The 21,725-nt window shown below is 52.2% G+C and overlaps 2 protein-coding genes across 2 annotated transcripts in view; one reads left to right on the forward strand and one right to left on the reverse strand.

The window, feature by feature from the left end:
• Nucleotides 1-21,725, reverse strand: part of TMEM120A (transmembrane protein 120A) — a 436,474-nt gene that overhangs the window by 333,530 nt on the left and 81,219 nt on the right. The gene's annotated exons all lie outside the window — the stretch shown is intronic.
• Nucleotides 1,899-19,963, forward strand: ZP3 (zona pellucida glycoprotein 3). The gene is made up of 8 exons (XM_050783738.1): nt 1,899-2,225; nt 6,701-6,819; nt 9,470-9,573; nt 9,966-10,143; nt 10,536-10,653; nt 18,162-18,253; nt 18,387-18,523; nt 19,737-19,963. Exons 1-8 carry the CDS (start codon nt 1,914-1,916, stop codon nt 19,949-19,951), a joined length of 1,275 nt encoding a protein of 424 aa, XP_050639695.1. The 5' UTR covers nt 1,899-1,913; the 3' UTR covers nt 19,952-19,963.

Consider the following 21,725-nt stretch of genomic DNA (forward strand, 5'->3'; position numbering starts at 1 on the left):
CGTGAGGGTATGCAGGTTGGCATTATCTGGTTGCCATGGTTATCTTGAGTAATGGGCCACCTTGTGGTCTGGCGGGTGGCAACAAGGCTGTCAATCAGTTCAGCATTGCTTCCCGAGGTGGGACACTCCACAACCTTGGTTTGATATTTGGATCTCTTCAGGTCAGTTCCTGGGACTCTCTTAAGTAAAAGGCATGTTTCCACATGATGACGTTGGTGAGGTCATGGTATGGGTCTGGTGATGACTGGGAATGCAGGAAAGAATGCCGTGGTTGGGCCAGGTGCGTGGTGGGCCACGCCTGTAATACCAGCACTTTGGGAGACTGAGGCGGGCGGATCCCTTGTGGTGAGGAGCTGGGCGTGGTAGAACACGCCTGTAATCCCAGCTACTCGGGAGAGTAAGGCACAAGAATTGCTTGAACCTGGGAGGCAGAGGCTGCAGTGAGTTGAGATTGCACCACTGCACTCCAGCCTGGGCAACAGAGCGAGACTGTCTCAAAAAAAAGAATGCCCTGGTTGGGGTGAGCTGAAGTCAGGTCCCGCTTCTGCTCTGTCTCAGTATGAACTCCCGGGGATTCACCCAGGAATGAAAAACCCAGGGCCCCTTCTCCACCTCCCTTCACACAGCTGCCTCTGCCTGAACTGACCTACCCCCCCGGCCTCCCATAAAATAAGGCAGAGACCCATGAAATTCCTCCTGTCTCCTAATTGATACTGCCTCCTTTTTCTCACACTTGGAATGAGCTCCTTATGTCTCGGATCTAATCCCCCTGACCCTTCAGTCAAGGGCTTTCTCCTGTGTCCCACACAGACCTGGGACAGCTCCCTTGTCGGACTGTGAGCTTATTAAGGGCAGGGCCAGCAGGGGATTGAAGGGAAGCTGTGATACATTGTGACGCACCAGGCAGCCAGCACACTCTGCAAACTTTAACATGAATACACATGAGGATTTCCAAGCTAAAAACTTTCCTGTAATCCCAGCACTTTGGGAGGCCGAGGCGGGAGGATCACGAGGTCAGGAGATCGAGACCACCCTGGCTAACACGGTGAAACCCCGTCACTACTAAAAATACAAAAAATTAGCCGGGCGTGGTGGCGGGCGCCTGTAGTCCCAGCTACTCGGGAGGCTGAGGCAGGAGAATGGCATGAACCCAGGAGGCTTGCAGTGAGCTGAGATTGCGCCTCTGCACTCCAGTCTGGGTGACAGAGCGAGACTCCGTCCCCCCTCCCCCAAAACAAAACAAAACAAAACAAAACAAAACAAATAATAAAACTTTCCAGTGGGCAGGGCAGGCCCGGTGGCTCACACTTGCCATCCCAGCACTTTGGGAGGCCGAGGCAGGAGCATCACCTGAGGTCAGGACTTCGAGACCAGCCTGCCCAACATAGTGAAACCCTATCTCTACCAAAAATACTAAAACTAGCCGGGCGTGGTGCATGCCTGCCTGCAATCCCAGCTATTCGGGAGGCTGAGGCAGGAGAATCACTTGGAGCTGGCTGGGAGGTGGAGGATGCGGTGAAACAAGATCGCACCACTGCACACCAGCCTGGGCAACAGAGCGAGACTCTGTCTCAAAACAAAACACAATACAACAAAAACAAAAAAACCACACGCATACACACACACACACACACACACACACAAACAGCAAAAAAAAACTTTGACGTGAATACATGTGGGGGATTTCCAAGCTAAAAGCCAAATTCTACTGTGGTCAGGCTGGGGTGAGGGCTGAGGGTTTGCAGTTCTAACAAGCTCCCAGGTGTTACTGATGCTGCTGGATGGGAACCGCTTTATGCAACAAGGGCCCACCTGGCTAGGGAAGGGAGGCAGCTGAGAGCCCAGGTGACAGCAGCCAGCATCCCACGGGTATAAGACGGCCAGTGGTGGCTGCCCACTGCTCTGCAGGCGCCATGGAGCTGAGCTATAGGCTCTTTATCTGCCTTCTGCTCTGGGGTAGTACCGAGCTGTGCTACCCCCAACCCTTCTGGCTCTTGCAGGGTGGAGCCAGTCGTGCTGAGACGTCCGTACAGCCCGTACTGGTGGAGTGTCGGGAGGCCACCCTGCTGGTCACGGTCAGCAAAGACCTTTTTGGCACTGGGAAGCTCATCAGGGCTGCTGACCTCACCTTGGGCCCGGAGGCCTGTGAGCCTCTGGTCTCCATGGACACCGAGGATGTGGTCAGGTTTGAGGTTGGACTCCACGAGTGTGGCAGCAGCATGCAGGTAGAGAGGCTGGCGGCCCCGACTTTGGTGGGAGGATGTTCGAGGCAGCCGGGGATGGGGAGTCTGGCCACAGGCAGTGAGAGGTGGGGTTGGGTGGATCCCTCTCATTTGTAGGTGGGGAGGTGGCCCAGTTGAGGCCTGAAGCTGGGCGCTGAGGGCACCGGCGCCTAGGGCAGCTCCTGCCTCTGATTGCCAACACTGGGTAGGTGGGGTGGAGCCAGAGGTGGCAGTGCACTTCGGGCTGGCCCAAGCCACGCCACTCTGACTCAGGTGGGTTTGTGACACACAGGCATGCGTGATAGGGCAGCCCTGTGAGTAGCCTAAGGGGCTGTTTCTAACGCTTGGAGCATTAGAAACTCATTCTGAAGAGACCCAAAGTATTATCTTAAAAGCACCAAGTGGGCCAGGTGCAGTGGCTTATGCCTGTAATCCCAGCACTATGGGAGGCCAAGGCTGGCGGATCACTTGAGGCCAGGAGTTTGAGGCCAGCCTGGGTAACATAGTGTAGACCCCTGTCTCTTAAAAGCTTTCAAAGAAACTAACTGGGGCCTGGTATGGTGGCTCACGCCTGTAATCCCAGCACTTTGGGAGGCTGAGGAGTTTGAGACCAGCCTGGCCAACATGGTGAAACCCCGTCTCTACTAATAATACAAAAATTAGCCAGGCACAGTGGTGCGTGCCTGTAATCCCAGCTACTCGGAAGGCTGAGGCAGGTGAATCACTCAAACCTAGGAGGCAGAGGTTGCAGTGAGCTGAGATTGTGCCACTGCACTCCAGGCTGGGCAACAGAGCGAGACTCTGGCTCAAAAAATAAAATAAAATCCCACGTAGATAAGTGGTGTGGGGGCGGGGGCATCATAACCTTGGTGTTGAAGACCTTATAAAGCTCCAGTGGGTCCCTGGGGGCAGCTTCAAGGGGGGAGGGCTTAACCCGAGGTACATGCAGGAAAAGACCAAGAAATCCAGGCCAGACCTCCCTTCCCCTGGCCGGTGGGGAAAGAGGCTGCAAGGAGAGGCCTTACGGCAGGGCAGCTCCCCAGCTGAACCCTGATCTGGACCAAGTTCCTGTTGCCCCATGGAGGGCCTGTCCTCTCCCGCCTCAGGGGAACCTGGCTCCTCCTTTTCAATAGCTTGCCTGGGTTGGGGGCACGTCCAGCCCCTGGAGTCCTCCGGCCAGAGCTCTGGTCTTAAGTGTGGTCTTCTGGGCTCTCTTTGAGGACTCGGGGGCCCTTGTTTTCCTGGGGAGGGAGGCCAGAGAGAGCTTCAGGAGTTGAGGAATTATTCTAGTTTAGAGGCTCACAAACAGGTCTTAGATTTACTTGGGGAGCCACGCGCCTGGCTCCCCTACCTTCTGTGAAATGGGCTTGAATAGGTTAGAAGCTGATAAGTGGTATTTGTTTGTGTGTGTGGGTGTGTTTTTTTTTTTAAGACGGAGTCTCGCTCTGTCGCCCAGGCTGGAGTGCAGTGGCACAATCTCGGCTCACTGCAAGCTCCGCCTCCTGGGTTCACGCCATTCTCCTGCCTCAGCCTCCCGAGTAGCTGGGACTACAGGTGCCCACCACCATGTCCGGCTATTTTTTTGTATTTTTAGTACAGATGGAGTTTCACCATGCTAGCCAGGATGGTCTCGATCTCCTGACCTTGTGATCCACTTGCCTCAGCCTCCCAAAGTGCTGGGATTACAGACGTGAGCCACCGCGCCCAGCTGTTTTTGTTTTTTGAGACGGTTTTGCTTTTATTGCCCAGGCTGGGGTGCAATGGTGCCTATAATCCCAGCACCTTGGGAGACTGAGATGGGAGGATCGCTTGAGCCCAGGGGTTTAAGGCCACCCTGGGCAACATAATGAGACCCGCTTCTCTACCAAAAAAAAAAAAACACACACACACAAACAGGGTGTGGTGGTGCCTGTCTGTAGTCTCAGCTACTTGGGAGGCTGAAGCGGGAGGATTGCTTAAGCCCATGATTTGGAGGTTGCAGTGAGCTACGATTGTGCCACTGCATCCCAGCCTGGAGGCAGAGCAAGACCCTCTTTTATTTAAAAAAAAAAAAAAAAAAAAAAAAAAAAAAAAAAAAAACCCACCTGTGGAGCTTCTAAAAATCCTGATGTCCAGGCTGCTAAAATAAAAAGGGTGTGGGACCAGCTGTGGGTATTAAGGATCTCAGGTGACTGCAATGAGGAGCAAAGCCTGCAAATTCCTTCCTCTGATGTGGTGGTTCCCAGTTCTGCCCGGTAAGAATCACCTGCAGCTGACGCCTGTAATCCCAGCACTTTGGGAGGCCGAGGTGGGCGGATCACGAGGTCAGGAGTTCAAGACCAGCCTGGTCAAGATGGTGAAACCCCATCTCGACTAAAAATACAAAAAAGTTAGGGGCGAGCACCTGTAATCCCAGCTACTCAGGAGGCTGAGGCAGAGAAATGCTTGAACCCGGGAGGCGGAGGTTACAGTGAGCTAAGATCGTGCCACTGCACTCCAGCCTGGGCAACAGAGCGAGACTCCATCTCAAAAAAAAAAAAAATTACAGCCAAGACCAGCTTCCCAGGTATACAGCCTGTGCAGTTCTGTGGGGCTCAGTGCTTAATTGAATGCCCTCCTGCCCTGAAATGGTAATAACTTGTGAATAAGGGGCTCCACGAACTATGCTGGTTCTGTCTGTGCTGGGGCATCTGCTAATAAGGTCTAAGACTGTTCCCTGAAGATCGAGTTAGTTGGGTCAGGGCCAGGCAGCCACCTGGGCTCTTGGGCAACCTTGACCTCCTAGGCTCAAGCCATCCTCCTGCCTCAGCCTCCTGAATAGCTGGGACGGACTACGGGCATATGCCACTGCCCAGCCAAGTTATCTTTTTGTAGAGATGGGGTCTAGCTCTATTGCCTAGGCTGGTCTTGACTTCCTGGCCTCAAGCAATCCTCATCCCTCCCAAAGTGCTGGGATTACAGGCGTGAGCCACTGCACCCAGCCCTCAAGTAGTTTTTAAACAAGCTCCCTGAGATGAGAGGTGGGGATAGTGAGCTTAGAATAGGTGGCTAGGGGTTGGTCACGGTGGCTCACACCTGTAATCCCAGCACTTTGGAAGGCTGAGGCGGGTGGATCACCTGAGACCACGAGTTCGAGACCAGCCTGGCTAACATGGTGAAACCCTGTATCTTTTTTTTTTTTTATTTTAAACTGGGCATGGTGGCACGTGCCTGTAATTCCAGCTACTCAGAGGTTAAAGCAGGAGAATTGCTTGAACCTGGGAGACGGAGGTTGCAGTGAGCTGAGTTCATGCCACTGCACTCCAGCCTGGCTGACAGAGCAAGACTCCATCTCAAAAAAAAAAAAAAGGTGGTTAGGAAGTGACTAAAGGAGGGGTTTCCAATGCTGACTCTATGCTAATCACCTGGAAAGGTTGTAAAAATACTGATTCTCGAAGAGAATCTCATACCTTCATTCTAGTGGGGTAGGGCCTGGTGTCACATTTTTCTAATATTCTAGCAACATCTTCAAACATAGGTGTTTGCTGTAAAACTATCTCCCAGGCAGGCCCTGCCTTCTGCAGCCCTATTGGACGATGCAAATTTCCCCAGTAGCACTCACCTGTGCGCTTCCTGCCTCAGGCAACCTCTGAACCAGTCTCCCCCATCTTATGTGAAATGGGCTTGAATAGGTTAGAAGCTGATGTTTGTTTTTTGTTTTGAGACAATTTTGCTCTTGTTGCCCAGGCTGGAGTGCAATGGCACAATCCCGGCTCACTGCAACCTCTGCCTTCCGAGTTCAAGCGATTCTTCTGCCTCAGCCTCCCGAGTAGCTGGGATCACCGGCATGTGCCATCATGCCCAGTTAATTTTGTATTTTTAGTCAAGATGGGGTTTCACCATGTTGGTCAGGCTGGTCTTGAACTCCTGATCTCAGGTGATCTCCCCGCCTCAGCCTCCCAAAGTGCTGGGATTACAGGTGTGAGCCATAGCACCCGGCCAGAAGCTGATAAGTGTTAACAGCTGGGTACTTCCTGGCTCCTTCCTGGGGGCTATCTTAGCCCTTGGCCTCTCAAAGAGGAAACTGTATGTACTGGGGGGTGTGGAGGGGGAGTGTCAGAAGGGAAACATGTATCCTGATGCTTCGATTGCTTGGCTGCTGCATGGTATCTGCCATGTGGTTGATCCAGGCTGCCTGAGGTGGTGTCAATGTGTCAGAAGTAGATTCTGAGGTACAAAGACAGTACCTGTCTTGCCTCTTTACTGACCAGTGGCAGAGCCTGTGTTCTTTTTTGGAGATGGGGTCTTGCTATGTTGCCCAGGCCAGTTTCGAACTCCTGGCCTCAAGCAATCCTTGGCCTCCCAAAGTGCTGGGGTTACAGGTGTGAGTCACCGCACCTGGCCTTGACCCTGTGGTCTCTCTGTCCCCCTGTGGGCTGCCCTCCCTGTGTACTTATCTATGACTTGGGTACACCCAGGCAGGTGATGCCAGTAGCGTTAACCTCTCACCTTTCCTCCAGGTGACTGACGATGCCCTGGTGTACAGCACCTTCCTGCTCCACAACCCCCGCCCTGTGGGAAACCTGTCCATCGTGAGGACTAACCGTGCAGAGATTCCCATTGAGTGCCGCTACCCCAGGTCAGTGTGGGACTGACTCATGGCCCCTGGTGCAAAAGCACCTTGGGTGTGGCTGCAGGCAAGTGGGCTGGCTATTGGCGGCAGCTTGCAGCATGGCTATTAGAATTATCTATGGAAGCATTTGCAGCTGTGGTTACTGCCCTGGGCGGGATTGGGGGTCTTGCTGAGTCTAGTTCTAGTCCCAGAAGAGCATCAGGAGCCTGACTGCAGCTTAGTGGAAGCTGCAGAGCTGCCCAGCCCCAGGGATGGTACTATGCCAGCCTGGGCCCTCCTTAAGGGTTCAGAAATGGCCTTCCAATAGCGCTAGGCTGGGGCCAGGTGCAGTGGCTCACGCCTGTAATCCCAGCACTTTGGGATGCTGACACAGGTGGATCACTTGAGGTCAGGAGTTCAAGACTAATCTGGCCAACGTGGTGAAACCCCATCTCTACTTAAAACACAGAAATTAGCCGGGTACCTGTAATCCCAGCTACTCTGGAGGCTGAGGCAGGAGAATTGCTTGACCCCAGGAGGCAGAGGCTGCAGTGAGCCGAGATTGCACCACTGTACTCCATCCTGGGCAACAAAGCGATATTCCATCTCAAAAAAATAATAGTGCTAGGCTGGGTTCTAGAATCTGACCTGGGCGGTGGTGGCCTACTCTTCTGTGGTCCTCGGGGCCCTGGCATCAAGCACGTGCTTGTGAACTCAGGCTCTGAAGTGGGAAGAGAAACTGTGGCTCCCAAGGACCACGCTGGGTCCTGTGCTGGCCTCAGCATGGGGTGCAGGGTACTTTGTCCCTGCCGTTGAACCAGTGTGGGAGTGGGTATAAGATGATGCTGCTGGATGCAGTGGCTCAGGCCTGTAATACCAGCCCTTTGGGAGGCCAAGGTGAGCAGTTCACGAGGTCGGGAGTTCGAGACCAGCCTGGCCAATATGGTGAAACCCATCTCTACTGAAAATACAAAAAAATTGGCTGAGTGTGGTAGTGCGTGCCTGTAATCCCAGCTACTCAGGAGGCTAAGGCAGGAGAATCGTTTGAACCCAGGAGGCAGAGGTTGCAGTGAGCTGAGATGGCATCATTGTACTCCAGCCTGGGCAACAGAGCAAGACTCCATCTCAAAAAGAAAATGCTAGAGTGAAGTGGGTAGGGAGCTGATACCAGTCAGGACATGAGGGATGAGCCATGCCCCTGGGAGGAGTCATGGTAGGGGTTATCCTAGAACAGGATCCTGGAGTGGGACCTTGAGGCTGAGATAGCCTGGACAGAGCCATGTGGCCACATACCCCATGGGAGGGCAGTGTGCCCCTAGTAGGTGACATGTAGCCTAGGGGCTGGAGCCCAGGGACTAGGGAAATGAGGGAGCCAGATAGATGGGCTCACCAGCCTCACCACAGGTGCCTCTCCTGGAATGGGTGAGGACTGAATCTCTACCCAGGGTCACCTGGTGGCTGGTGCAGAAGACAAGTGGGAACCAGTGAGAACCAGCCGGGAGGCTGGAAAACCGAATTCGATGAGGCCTGACCCATGGTTGCAGGGGCTGTAGAGGCTGACTGGGAGGAGCTAAGAGCAACTGGAGGAGCTTGGTGTCTATGTGGGTAGTGGAGATGGAAGAATCAAGGGCAGGCCGCCCAGCCTGTGGGAGGGACTGAAGCCCTCCTGTGACCATGGAAGTCTCTGACTTCAGAGTAGCTTTGTCTGGGCCTGGCCTCTGAGGATGGCGGCTCACCTGATCCATTGGCTGCAGGCTGGGATGCTTTAACCTGGCTCCAGATACCTGAGTCTAGTTATCAATAGATGCATCCGTTGCTTGGAATAGCTTCTCCCAGCAGATCCTGTGGGGTCAGCAGAGGTATCTGCAGATACCCAGACCTGCTTCCATGGACTTCCCAGTCACTGGTGCGGGTTCAGGTTCTCCGTAGCATCTCAAGACCCTACGGGCCTATCTTTGATCTCTAAAGGATGGCCTTAACTGATTCCCCTCTCAAGCATCCTGTGGAGTACTGTGCAGGGCCTGCTATCAGACCCCAAACCTGAACCTCTAGGGCTAAAGTATGTGTGGTGGCTTTTTGGTTTTTTGTTTTTTAAAGTCTTAATCTGCCACCCAGGCTGGAGTGCGGTGGGTGCCATCATAGTTCACTGCAGCCTTGACCTCCTGGGCTCATGCAGTCCTCCCATCTCAGCCTCCAGAGTAGCTGGGACTACAGGTATACACTACTGTGCCTAGCTATCTTTTCTTTTTTTTTATAGAGAGTCTCGCTATGTTGTCCAGGCTGCTCCCAAACTCCTAGCCTCAAGCAATCCTCCTGTCTCCACCTCCCAGAGTACTGGGATTACAGGCTCGAGCTACTGCACTCAGGTCCAGGGCTCAAGAAGGAGCAGATCTCAGTCTAGAAACCAAACTCCTAGTTTCAGCTGTGTCTGTCTTCAGCAGCCCAGATAGCATCATAGCATCAGTTAGGAGGGCTGGGCCACTCACAGGTGCAGAAGTTCAGGAGGGTGTGGGGGCAGCCTCAGGCTCAAGGTGTCTGTTCAGCCATCTTGCACCAGCTACCTGGCTGGGCCATAGCTGGTGATCCTGTAGTGGGGTAGCAGTGAGATATTCCCCATCAGTGGGGGCCCAGGTGAGTGACCTGAGGCTGGTGTGCACAGCTGCTGTTCTTCTCTCAGGCAGGGCAATGTGAGCAGCCAGGCCATCCTGCCCACCTGGTTGCCCTTCAGGACCACGGTATTCTCGGAGGAGAAGCTGACTTTCTCTCTGCGTCTGATGGAGGGTAAGAGAAGGCTGGGTGGGACAGCAGTGTAAAGCCCTGGGCCATCTCAAACCCCTGCCCTTGGCTGTGTCTTTGTTTTTTTTTTTTTGTTTTTGAGACGGAGTCTTGCTCTGACCTCCAGGCTAGAGTGCAATGGTGCTATCTTAGCTCACTGCAGTCTCTACCTCCTGGGGTTCAAAGATTCTCCTGCCTCAGCCTCCTGAGTAGCTGGGATTACAGGCTTGTGATGCCACACCCAGCTAACTTGACTATTTTTAGTAGAGATGGGGTTTTGCCACTTTGGCCAGGATGGTCTCGAACTCCTGACCTCAGGTAATCCACCTGCCTCAGCCTCCCAAGGTGCTGGGATTACAGGCGTGAGCCAACCATGCCCAGCTGGCTGTGTCTTTCAGAGAACTGGAACGCTGAGAAGAGGTCCCCTACCTTCCACCTGGGAGATGCAGCCCACCTCCAGGCAGAAATCCACACTGGCAGCCACGTGCCACTGCGGTTGTTTGTGGACCACTGCGTGGCCACACCAACACCAGACCAGAATGCCTCCCCTTATCACACCATCGTGGACTTCCATGGGTGAGCACTGGACTCCCTGCCTAGAGAACCTTCCTAGCAAGATGACCCTAGAGCCACCTGTTTGGCTTTTTGAGACAGTCTCACTCTGTAGCCTAGGCTGTAATACAGAGGCTTGATCTTTGCCCACTGCAACCTCTGCCTCCTGGGTTTAAGTGATTCTCCTGCCTCAGCCTCCCCAAGTAGCTGGGAATTACAAGTGCCCATCACCACACCCGGCTAATCTTTGTGTTTTTAGTAGAGACAGGGTTTCACCATGTTGGCCAGGCTGGTCTTGAACTCCTGACCTCAAGTGATCCGCCCACCTTAGCCTCCCAAAGTGCTGGGATTATGCACGTGAGTCACCGTGCCTGGCCCACCTGTCTGGTTTTAACACCATTCTGTTCTCTTCCAAGCTGTCTTGTCGATGGTCTCACTGATGCCTCTTCTGCTTTCAAAGTTCCTCGACCCGGGCCAGATACACTCCAGTTCACAGTGGATGTCTTCCACTTTGCTAATGACTCCAGAAACATGGTAAGAGCTTTAACAGTCTGGAAGAAGGCTGAACTTGCAACCTTCATATCCTACTGAGTAGGGTTGCTCACCAGCTCTACCCTTAAGCAAATGACTTAGAGCTCTGTCCAGTAACTGAAACTTACACGTAAAGCCATGAGCTTTAGTGAGGCTTTCAAGTATAAGAATGAACAATATGAAGCCTTAAGAGGTAGAGGCCAGGCACAGTGGCTCATGCCTGTAATCCCAATAGTTTGGGAGGCCGAGAGGGGGTGGATCACTTGAGGTCAGGAGTTCAAGACCAGCCTGGCCAACACAGTGAAACCCGGACTCTACTAAAAATACAAAAAAATTAGCTGGGCGTGGTGGTGGGTACCTGTAATCCTAGCTACCTGGGAGGCTGAGGCAGGAGAATAGCTTAAACCTGGGAGGTGGAGGTTGCAGTGACCAGAGATTGTGCCACTGAACCTCCAGCCTGAGTAACAGTGAGACTGTCTCCAAAAAAAAAAAAAAAAAAAAAAAAAAAAAGCAGGCGTTAGTTTTCCTGGAGGGCTTTCTCCAGGTTCAAAGAAGGCCAGTGTGAACTTACTAGGCAGGGTGGCCTCTTGAACTTGATCTAGGCTAGGCCGATTCTGAAGGCATCATCCTCACCTGGAGAGCTCGTTGAAACTGAGACTGGGCCCCAACCCAGGGTTTGTTTCAGGTGGTTGAGTGAGGCCTAGAATCTGCATTCTTGGCCAGGCACGGCTGTTCACACCTGTAATCCCAGCACTTTGGGAGGCCGAGTCGGGCGGATCACGAGGTCAGGAGATCGAGACCATCCTGGCTAACACGGTGAAACCCCATCTCTGCTAAAAATAAAAAAAATTAGCCGGGCATGGTGGTGGGCGCCTGTAGTCCCAGCTACTTGGGAGGCTGAGGCAGGAGAATGGTGTGAACCCGGGAGGCAGAGCTTGCAGTGAGCTGAGATTGTGCCACTGCACTGCAGCCTGGGCAACAGAGCGAGACTCCATCTCTAAATAAATACATAAATAGAATCTGCATTCTTTTTTTTTTTTTTTTTTTTTTGAGATGGAGTCTCGCTCTGTCGCCCAGGCTGGAGTGCAGTGGCCGGATCTCAGCTCACTGCAAGCTCCGCCTCCCAGGTTCCCGCCATTCTCCTGCCTCAGCCTCCGAGTAGCTGGGACTACAGGCACCCGCCACCTCGCCCGGCTAGTTTTTTGTATTTTTTAGTAGAGACGGGGTTTCACCGTGTTAGCCAGGATGGTCTCGATCTCCTGACCTCGTGATCCACCCGTCTCGGCCTCCCAAAGTGCTGGGATTACAGGCGTGAGCCACCGCGCCCGGCTGAATCTGCATTCTTAAGTGTTGGTTCTGCCGGTCTGGGGCCTCTCCTTGAGAACCTAAACTAGAAAGTTCCAATTGACACTAAGAGGGAAGGAGAAGGAAGGAATAAAGATGGGAACTGCCTCTGGCTGAGGTGGGGAGGGATGTGGTAGGAAGTACAGGTTCAAGGACCGACATCTAGCCAGGAAGTAATGGTAGGTGGTTAGAAGTAAAAATCAAATCATGGGTCTTTTGCCCTCTGCGGAAAGAGGCTTCCTATGCCTAGTCTGCAGTGCAGGGCAACCTCGACCTCCTGGGCTCAAGCCATCCTCTCACCTCAGCCTCCTGAGTAGCTAAGATGAGCTACAGCCACATGCTACCATGTCCAACTAAGTTATCTTGTGGAGACGGGATGTAGCTCTATTGATGAGGCTGGTCTTCAGTTCCTGGCCTCAAACAGTCCTCCTCCCTCAGCTTCCCAAAGTGCTGGGATTACAGGCATAAACCACTGTACCCAGCCCTCAGGTGGCTTTTATTTTTTTGAGATGGAGTCTTGTTCTGTCATGCCCAGGCTTGAGTATAGTGGTGCCATCTCAGCTCACTGCCTCCGGGGTTCAAGTGATTCTCCTGCCTCAGTTTCGCAAGTAGTGGGGAGTACAGGTACCCGCCACCGTGCCCAGCTAATATTTTTGTATTTTTTTTTTTTTTTTTTTTTTTTTTGAGACGGAGTCTCGCTGTGTCTCCCAGGCTGGAGTGCAGTGGCGTGATCTCGGCTCACTGCAAGCTCCGCCTCCCGGGTTCACGCCATTCTCCCGCCTCAGCCTCCCAAGTAGCTGGAACTACAGGCACCCGCCACCACGCCCGGCTAGTTTTTTGTATTTTTAGTAGAGACGGGGTTTCACCATGTTAGCCAGGATAGTCTCGATCTCCTGACCTCGTGATCCACCCGCCTCGGCCTCCCAAAGTGCTGGGATTACAGGCTTGAGCCACCGCGCCCGGCCTGTATTTTTAATAGAGACAAGATTTCACCATGTTGTCCAGGCTGGTCCCAAACTCCCGACCTCAGGTGATCCACCTGTCTTGGTCTCCCAAAGTGCTGGAATTACAGGCATGAGCCACTGTGCCCAGCTTCAAGTAGCTTTTATTTATTTTTTAGTTGGAGGCTCGCTCTACAGTTTAGGCTGGAATGTAATGGCACGGTCTCAGCTCACTGCAACCTCCACCTCCTAGGTTCAAGCAATTCTCCTGCCTCAGCCTCCCAAGTAGCTGGGAACTATAGGTGCCCGCCATCATGCCCAGCTAATTTTTATATTTTTAATAGGGACGGGGTTTCACCACGTTGGCCAGGCTGGTCTTGAGCTCCTGACCTCGTGATCCACCCACCTTGGCCTCCCAAAGTGCTGAGATTACAGGCGTGAGTCACCATGCCCAGCCTCAAGTAGCTTTTAAACAAGCTCACTGAGATGAGAGGCGGGGCTGTGAGCTTAGAATAGGTGGTTAGGAAGTGATTAAAGCAGGGGTTTCCAATGCTGGCTCTATACTAATCATCTGGAGAGGCTGTAAAAATACTGATTGTAGAGAGTCTCATACCTTCACTATCGGGGTAGGGCCTGGTGTCACATTTTTGTAACATTCTATTACCAAAATCTTCATGGGTGTTTGCTGTAAAACTACCAACTTCAATGTGTACACCATCTAGGTTCTACCACTAGCATTTTTGTTTTTGTTTGTGTGTGTTTTTTTTTTTTGTGTGTGTGTGTGTGTTTTTTTTTTTTTTTTTTTTTTTTTTTTGAGACAGTCTCACTCTGTCACCCAAGCTGGAATGCAATGTTATGGTCTTTGCTCACTGCAACCTCTGCCTCCAGGTGCAAGCAATTCTCCTGCCTCAGCCTCCCAAGTAACTGGGATTATAGGTGCCTGCCACCATGCTCGGCTAATCCTTGTATTTTTTAGTAGAGATGGGGTTTCACCATCTTGGCCAGGCTGGTCTCAAACTCCTGACCTCATTTTCCACCCGCCTCAGCCTCCTGAAGTGCTGGGATTACAGGCGTGAGCCACTGCGCCCAGCTTTTTTTTTTTTTTTTTTTTGAGGGTCTCACTCTGTCACCCAGGCTGGAGTACAGTGGCATAATCTTGGCTCACCGCAACCTCCGCCTCCCAGGCTCAAGTGATTCTCCTGCCTTAGCCTCCCAAGTAGCTGAGATTATAGGCCTGTGCCACTACTGCGTACCTAACTTTTGTGTTTTTAGTAGAGACGGTTTCACCATATTGGCCAGGTTGGTCTTAAACTCCCAATCTCAAATGATCCACCCACCTCGGCCTCCCAAAGTGCTGGGATTACAGGTGTGAGCCACTGCACCCAGCCTACTAGCATTTTAGTATTATCCTCCATCTACTAATCTACCTTATTCTACTTGGAAATGCATCAAAAGCCACTTAAGCTCCCAGGTGACTCTAATACACAGCCAGGCTTGCAGACCTCTGAAGCAGAGGCTCATACGTCAGGGTGGCATTAAGGGACAAAGTAGAAATTCATCAAAGATCACATCGATGCCACTTTACCTCTTCCAGCAGCTGCCTTGTGGAAAGAGAAAGATCAACACGGGTCACTAGGGTAGCAAAAGGGAAAAGCATCTTATATTGATGAGATGGCCTGAAGCTCTCGGTGGTAGGCCCTGCTTCAGTGGGGTTGGGGATACAGGAGGGCAGATTTGCTAAGAGTCCTGGTCCTCGGATCAGTGACCAATAGCTCCTTAGGGGAGAGGATCCTGGTTGTGGGAGGAAGTCAAGATTGACTTCAGATGTGGCCCATTTGGGAGGAAGATTGGGGAGAAGGTTTTATCCAGGTGGTAGCGGTCAGCGTGGGTATAGACTGAGGTGGTTTCTCAATCTCGGGATTGAGGGGTGACTAAGACCAGAGAACAGTGCTGTTTAATGGAAGATAGTCTGAGCCCTTGGAGGGTTCCCCTTCAAAGGTAGGATTGATGATGCCTCAGTAGACTATGTCCCATGGTGCAAAGGAGCAACCCTATTTCAGAGCCATAGGGTAGCTGGGTACGGTGGTTCACATCTGTAATCCCAGCACCTTGGGAGGTGGAGGTGGGAGGATCAGAGTTCATGCGTTTAAGGCTGCAGTGAGCTATGATGGTGCCATTGCCCTCAACAGAGCAAGACCCTGTGCTTTTTTTTTTTCAAACAGTCTTGCTCTGTCACCCAGGCTGGAGTGCAATGGCGTAATCTCGGTTCACTGCAACCTCTACTTCCCAATTCAAGTGATTCTCTTGCCTCAGCCTCCCTAGTAGTTGGAATTATAGGTGCCTACCACCACGCCTGACTAATTTTTGTATTTTTAGTAGAGATGGGGTTTCGCCATGTTGGTCAGGCTGGTCTTAAACTCCTGACCTCAGGTGATCCACCTGCCTCAGCTGCCCCAAGGGCTGGGATTATAGGCATGAGCCACCACACCCAACTTTTTTTTTTTTTTTTTTTTTTGAGGTAGAATTTCACTCTTGCTGCCCAGGCTAGAGTGTAATGGCGCGATCTCAGCTCACTGCAACTTCCCATCTCCCGGGTTCAATTCTCCTGCCCCAGCCTCCCAAGTAGCTGGGACTATAGGTACCCGCCACCATGCCCAGCTAATTTTTGTGTATATATATATATTTTTAGTAGAGATGGGGTTTCACCATGTTGGCCAGGCTGGTCTCAAACTCCTGACCTCAGGTGATCCACCCACCGTGGCCTCCCAAAGTGCTGGGATTATAGGTGTGAGCCACCATGCCCAGCCTAGACCCTGCTTCTAAAAGGCCGCTATAGGGGTACTACCCTGGGATCTTAGACTCCAGTTAGCACCAGAAAAACATACTAGGAAGAAGCTAAGGATGAAAGTACATTTCCTTTCTGGAACAGACTACAGGGCTTTGGAAGCTTCTTACTTGCGAGGCAGGTGGCTAAGATGGGCAGCCGGAGAACTGCTAAACTGGCTTGTTTCTAAAAGTCTGAATTTACATGGTTTCAAGTTTCCCTGCTGGTATGCTTGGCCACTAGGTGGTGACTGAGGCTTGTGGCTCTGGGGCTTCTGCTAGAAGGTGGCAGAATTGCCATGCTTTGCCTGAGGTTGAGCAGGGAGGAATTTCAGCCCTGCCTGGAATATGAAGGGAAACTGACCTGGGGACGGGCCAAGGCTAGACTGAGCCCTGGCTCTGTCAAAATGGCCCCTAACCCCAGTGGCAGGATGGAATGTCAGCCGAAGATGAGAAGGCTTGGCCAAGTACGGTGGCTCACGCCTATAATTCTAGTACTTTGTGAGGCCGGGGCAGGTGGATCACTTGAGGCCAGGAGTTCAACACCAGCCTGTCTAATATGGTGAAACCCCATCTCTTCTACAAATACAAAAACTAGCCTGGCGTGGTGGTGGGTGCCTGTAATTCCATCTACTTGGGAGGCTGAGGCAAGAGAATCGCTTGAATCCAGGCAGTAGAGGCTGCAGTGAGCTGAGATTGCACCACTGTACTCTAGCCTGGGCTACAGAGTGAGACTCCATCTCAAAAAAAAAAAAAAAAAAAAAGGGGTGGCTTACAGGGCAGTTGACTATTCCCTGGGTAGGGGGTCGTTCAGCTCCCAGCAGGAGCTCAGATTGGGTTCATTCCCTCATACTTGTCTAAAAATGTGGGTAAACATGTCCCAGAGGCTAGGACTGTCAGGGTGTCACCCTGGTGAGTCTTCTGGTCATCATATCCCTTACAGGTAAAAGGAGGCTGACCTAGGCTTGACTAATAGCAGAGGTGTGTGCGAGGAAGAAAAGCCCGGAGAAGCTTGCCCAAGGAGTGAGCCATCAAACTCTTAAGTCTGGCCAGGCGCAGTGGCTCACACCTGTAATCCCAGCACTTTGGGAGGCTGAGGCGAGTGGACCATGAAGTCAGGAGTTCAAGAAAATGCAAAAAAAAAAAAAAACAGGCATGGTGGTGTGTGTGTACAGTCTCAGCTACCTGGGAGGCTGAGGCAGGAGGATCCCTTGAACCTGGGAGGTGGAGGTTGCAGTGAGCTGAGATTGCACCATTGTACTCCAGCCTGGGTGACAGAGTGAGACTCTGTCTCAAAACCTGTTAGGTCTGAAATGGAAACTCCATAGGAGCAGGTCTGAAAGGCTTCTATGTGCCCAAGGACCTCGGGTCACAAACACCTTGGCCTTGCCGTAGCTGGCAATACAGTGACTACATCCCTGAAGAAAAGTAGCTTGTCAACTAGTCAGGTGGCAGGTGGCAGTGTCGGGAGCCCAGCTAAGCTGTTCGCTAGTAAGGTGTCCACCACCCACCTCAGTCACCTGGGGGTGGGTGCAGGGGTTTAGCAATGCTGAGTTAAGCTGAGGATTGGCTGGGTACTAGTAGCTCATACCTGTAATCCCAGTATTTTGGGAGGCTGAGGTGGGCAGATCACTTGAGCCCAGGAGCTTGAGGTCATCTTAGGCAACATGGCAAAACCTCATCTCTGCAAAAAATCCAAAATTAGCCAGGTGTGGTGGCGTGTACTCATAATTCCAACTGCTCATGAGGCTGAGGTGGGAGGATCCTTGAGCCCGGGAGGTCAAGGCTATAGTGAGTCATGATCATGCTACTGTACTCCTGCCTGGGTGACAGACCCTGTCTCAGAAGCCCAGGGTCAAGCACGCTCAATGATTGGGTAAGTTTGGAAAAGATTCGGGGAATGATAAATGGTGGATTTCAGTCTAAAATTAGTTGCTGCTTGCTCTAACATTGGGTAAGTGAACCTTTAGACCATCTTAGAGATGAGGCTCTTCCTTCCCCCTCTTTATTTTATGAGACAGAGTCTTACTCTGCCAGCCAGGCTGGAGTGCAGTGGCATGATCTCGGCTCACTGCAACTTCTGCCTCCCAGGTTCCAGAGATTCTCCTGCCTCAGCCTCCCAAGTAGCTGGGACTACAGGTACCCACGACCACGCCTGGCTAACTTTGTATTTTTAGTAGAGATGGGGTTTCACCATGTTGGCCAGATTGGTCTCGAACTCCTGACCTCAGGTGATCCACCTGCCTCGGCCTTCCAAAGTGCTGGGGAGTATAGGTATGTGTGTCATTGTGCCCGGCCCCTTCTCCCTCTTTAAAGGGTTAAGGGTTATATGAGAACTGGCATGTTAAACTCCCAGGCACAGCTTGGAACTCAGCCTGGAAATAGCTGTTATTCCTTTTGCAGATATACATCACCTGCCACCTGAAGGCCATCCCAGCTGAGCAGGAACCAGACGAACTCAACAAAGCCTGTTCCTTCAGCAAGTCTTCCAACAGGTGAGGAGGCCAGGTGCCCTATGACTGGGGTAGAAACTGAATCGGCGACGCCTTATCTATTTCCCCCAATGTATTATCAGCAAACTGCTTCCTGCAGGCAACAAAAATCTAAGCTGCTTGTCTTTCAACTCAGCTGGTTCCCAGTGGAAGGCCCAGCTGACATCTGTCAATGCTGTAGCAAGGGTGACTGTGGCACTCCAAGCCATTCCAGGAGGCAGCCCCATGTCGTGAGCCAGTGGTCCAGGTCTGCTTCTCGTAACCGCAGGCATGGTATGTCACAGGACGGCCAAGAGGCTGTTCATCATCCCCTACTCAGTTGAGGGTATCTGCTGTCATTTCAGGGTGATGGTCTTTTCCCTTGTCCTTCATTAAAGCTGTTTGCTCCTAGACCTGCAGCTACCTTTCCCTAACACAAATCCTGGGGCTAAGCAGGAAGGGCTGTCAGCCCACCACCTCAGTGGCAGCCAGGGTAGCTCTGCTGTCATCCTAGGCTTCTACTGAGACATCATTAGGCATGTAGGGGAAAAATAGCAGCTGTTAAGATAATCTGGCTGGGCGCAGTGGTTCACGCCTGTAATTCCAGCACTTTGAGGGGCCAAGGCAGACAGGTCACCTGAGGTCAGGAGTTCGAGACCAGCCTGACTAACATGGAGAAACCCCATCTCTACTAAAAATACAAAATTAGCCGGGCGTAGTGGTGCATGCCTGTAATCCCAGCTACTTGGGAGGCTGAGGCAGGAGAATTGCTTGAGCCTGGGAGGTGGAGGTTGAGGTGAGCCGAGATTGTGCCATTGTACTCCAGCCTCGGCAACAAGAACAAAACTCTGTCTCAAAAAATAATAATCTGGCCAGAATGCTGGGTCATGCCTACAATCCCAGCACTTGGGGAGGCTGAGGCTAGAGAAATCACTTGAGCCTGGGAGTTCTTGACCAGCCTGGGCAACATAGAAAGACCCTGTCTCTACAAAAAAGACCTGATATACTAGGGAAATCCCTCTTGTGGGTGACCTACTTTCTCTGTATGAGAGAACGTTCCTTCCCCCTGCCCTGCCCCTCACGATGGAGTCTCGCTCTATTGCCCAGGCTGGAGTACTGTGGCATGATCTCTGCTCACTGAAACCTCTGCCTCCCGGGTTCAAGCTAGTCTGCCTCAGCCTCCCAAGTAACTGAGACTACAGGCATGTGCCACCATGCCCAGCTAACTTTATTTTTAGTAGAGATGGGGATCTTGCCATGTTGGCCAGGCTGGTCTCAAACATCTGACCTCAGGTGATCTGCCTGCCTCAGCCTCCCAAAGTGCTGGGATTACAGGCATGAGCCATCACACCTAGCCGAGAAAGCTGTCTTTTTTTGTCTATGAACTTTGTTAACACACACAAAAAAGACAACATATTAGTTCAGCCCACTGAGGCAGAATAAACCTCCAACCTGATTCCTGGTTAGGGACTAAGATGACCTCCGGGTGTTTGTTCTCCTTCTACAGTGACAGAAGAAGCAGATATCACCGTGGGGCCACTGATCTTCCTGGACAGGAGTGCTGACTATGAAGTAGAGCAGTGGGCCTTGCCGGCTGACACCTCCGTGCTGCTGCTGGGCATAGGCCTGGCTGTGGTGGCATCTCTGACTCTGACCGCTGTTATCCTGATTTTCACCAGGAGGTGGCGCACTGCCTCCCGCCCTGTGTCTGTTTCCCAATAAAAGAAGAAAGCAGTATCTGGTCGTGGTGTGATAGAAGATCAGAATTAGTACTGACTGTGTCGGGTGGGGAAGACTATACCACCAGCCCCGTGCACTCACATAGCACAGTCCAGCAAGCACTACTGTGCCGCTAGTGTAAACAGGGTAGGGTTCATGTCCTTGCGGACAACTATGATCTATCACCTCCATGGTGAACCAACATGGAAACTTAGATGAAGGTCAGTCTGGCTGGGCCCACCTTACTTCTAGATTAGCAAAGAATCTTGTATCTCTGGCCCCCATGGATTTGACTCTAGACATGGGAGACGGGAGGGGGGAGCTTCCAGGCCCCTTTCTCCAAGGCAAGCAGGCAGCCAGCTCTGTTCAGACGCTAGAGGCCAGAAGGCCAGTCATGATTGGGCCCTCCCGGTAGGGCAGTGATGGGAGCTCTGCTTCTGCCTGGTCTTAGCTGTCACGTTGAGCTTGAAGCTATTCTCGGGGCATGTTGGTATGAATTTGTCAATGCTGTAGCAAGGGGGACTGGCACCCTAAGCCATTCCAGGAGGCAGCCCCATGTCATGAGCTAGTGGTCCTGAGGTGGCTCTGAGGTAGGCACTTTTGCTTTGGGGGTAGGAGGCCTCAGGAAGGCTGAGAAACTGCTTTGATTTTGGGTTTCTTTTGATTTGTCCCTCTTGAGAGGGAAAGGTCTGGCTCTGTTGCCCAGGCTGGAGTGCAGTAGTAGAATCATAGCTCACTGCAACCTGGAACTCCTGGTCTCCAGTAATCCTCCTGCCTGAGCCTCCTGAGTTGCTGGGACTACAGGCATGAACCACTATGCCCAGCTTATTGTATTTTTGGTAGGAACTGGTTCAAGCTGGCCTCGAACTCCTGGCCTCATGTGATCCTCTCCCCTTGGCCTCCAAAAGCCCTGGGATTATAGATGTGAGGCCTCACTGTCACTGAGGGGAGCTGCTTCTCAACCTCCCCCCACCTTTGTCGCTTTCCCTAAACAGGCTGCTTCCCTCCACCCAGGTATTGGCCATAGTCCCTAGGAGTACTTAGTAAGGGAATGGTGCCCCAAGAGGGGTACCCAGGGAGCTTGTGCCACCTTCTTTGGGGAAGGTGTTTATGGTACCCCTGAGGGATGAGAAGCCTCCCACAGTAGCTGGCTCCAGCCTTGCCCCAAACTCAAGCCATTCTCACTCGGGGAAGTTCACTTTCACTGTGGCATCCCAGCCTGGCCGGCTACTTGCTATGAGCCTGCCAGTCCTTGTGGGCCACATGGGGTGGCACCTACTGAGCAGGATTAGGCATAAACTGAAAGCTGAAAGATGCTCAGATGCAACTGGCATGGTGCTTATCTCTAGCCTGCTGTCTGGCTGAGGGCAAGGGGCTCCAGCATGTTGACTTGGGTATAGACATGTCTATAGTGCATTCAGAGCAATGTTTGGGTAGCTTTGGACCTACTCAGAGCAGGAAGGCCTTTGATACTCTAAGTGTGGTCTGTGAACGTTGACCTCACCTGAGCATTTGTTGGAACCATATCACTTAGAAGCCCCATCCCAGACCCAGAAATCTGCATCTTAAATCCCCGGGTGGGGTGGGCGTGGTGGCTCACACCTGTAATCCCAGCACTCTGCGAGGCTCAGGAAGGTGGATCACCTGAGGTCAGGAGTTCAAGACCAGCCTGGCCAACATGGTGAAACCTCGTCTCTACTAAAAACACAAAAAATTAACTGGGAATGATGGTGGGTGCCTGCAATCCCAGCTAATTGGGAGGCTGAAGCAGGAGAAT

Source organism: Macaca thibetana, chromosome 3 (assembly GCF_024542745.1).
Source record: "Macaca thibetana thibetana isolate TM-01 chromosome 3, ASM2454274v1, whole genome shotgun sequence".
NCBI lineage: Eukaryota > Metazoa > Chordata > Mammalia > Primates > Cercopithecidae > Macaca > Macaca thibetana.

Coding starts and splice junctions, on each gene's coding strand:
- ZP3 (XM_050783738.1), top strand. CDS start 1,914: ATGGAGCTGAGCTATAGGCTCTTTATCTGCCTTCTGCTCTGGGGTAGT. Junction 2,226..6,700: donor AGTGTGGCAGCAGCATGCAG/GTAGAGAGGCTG, acceptor CCTTTCCTCCAG/GTGACTGACGATGCCCTGGT. Junction 6,820..9,469: donor ATTGAGTGCCGCTACCCCAG/GTCAGTGTGGGA, acceptor TTCTTCTCTCAG/GCAGGGCAATGTGAGCAGCC.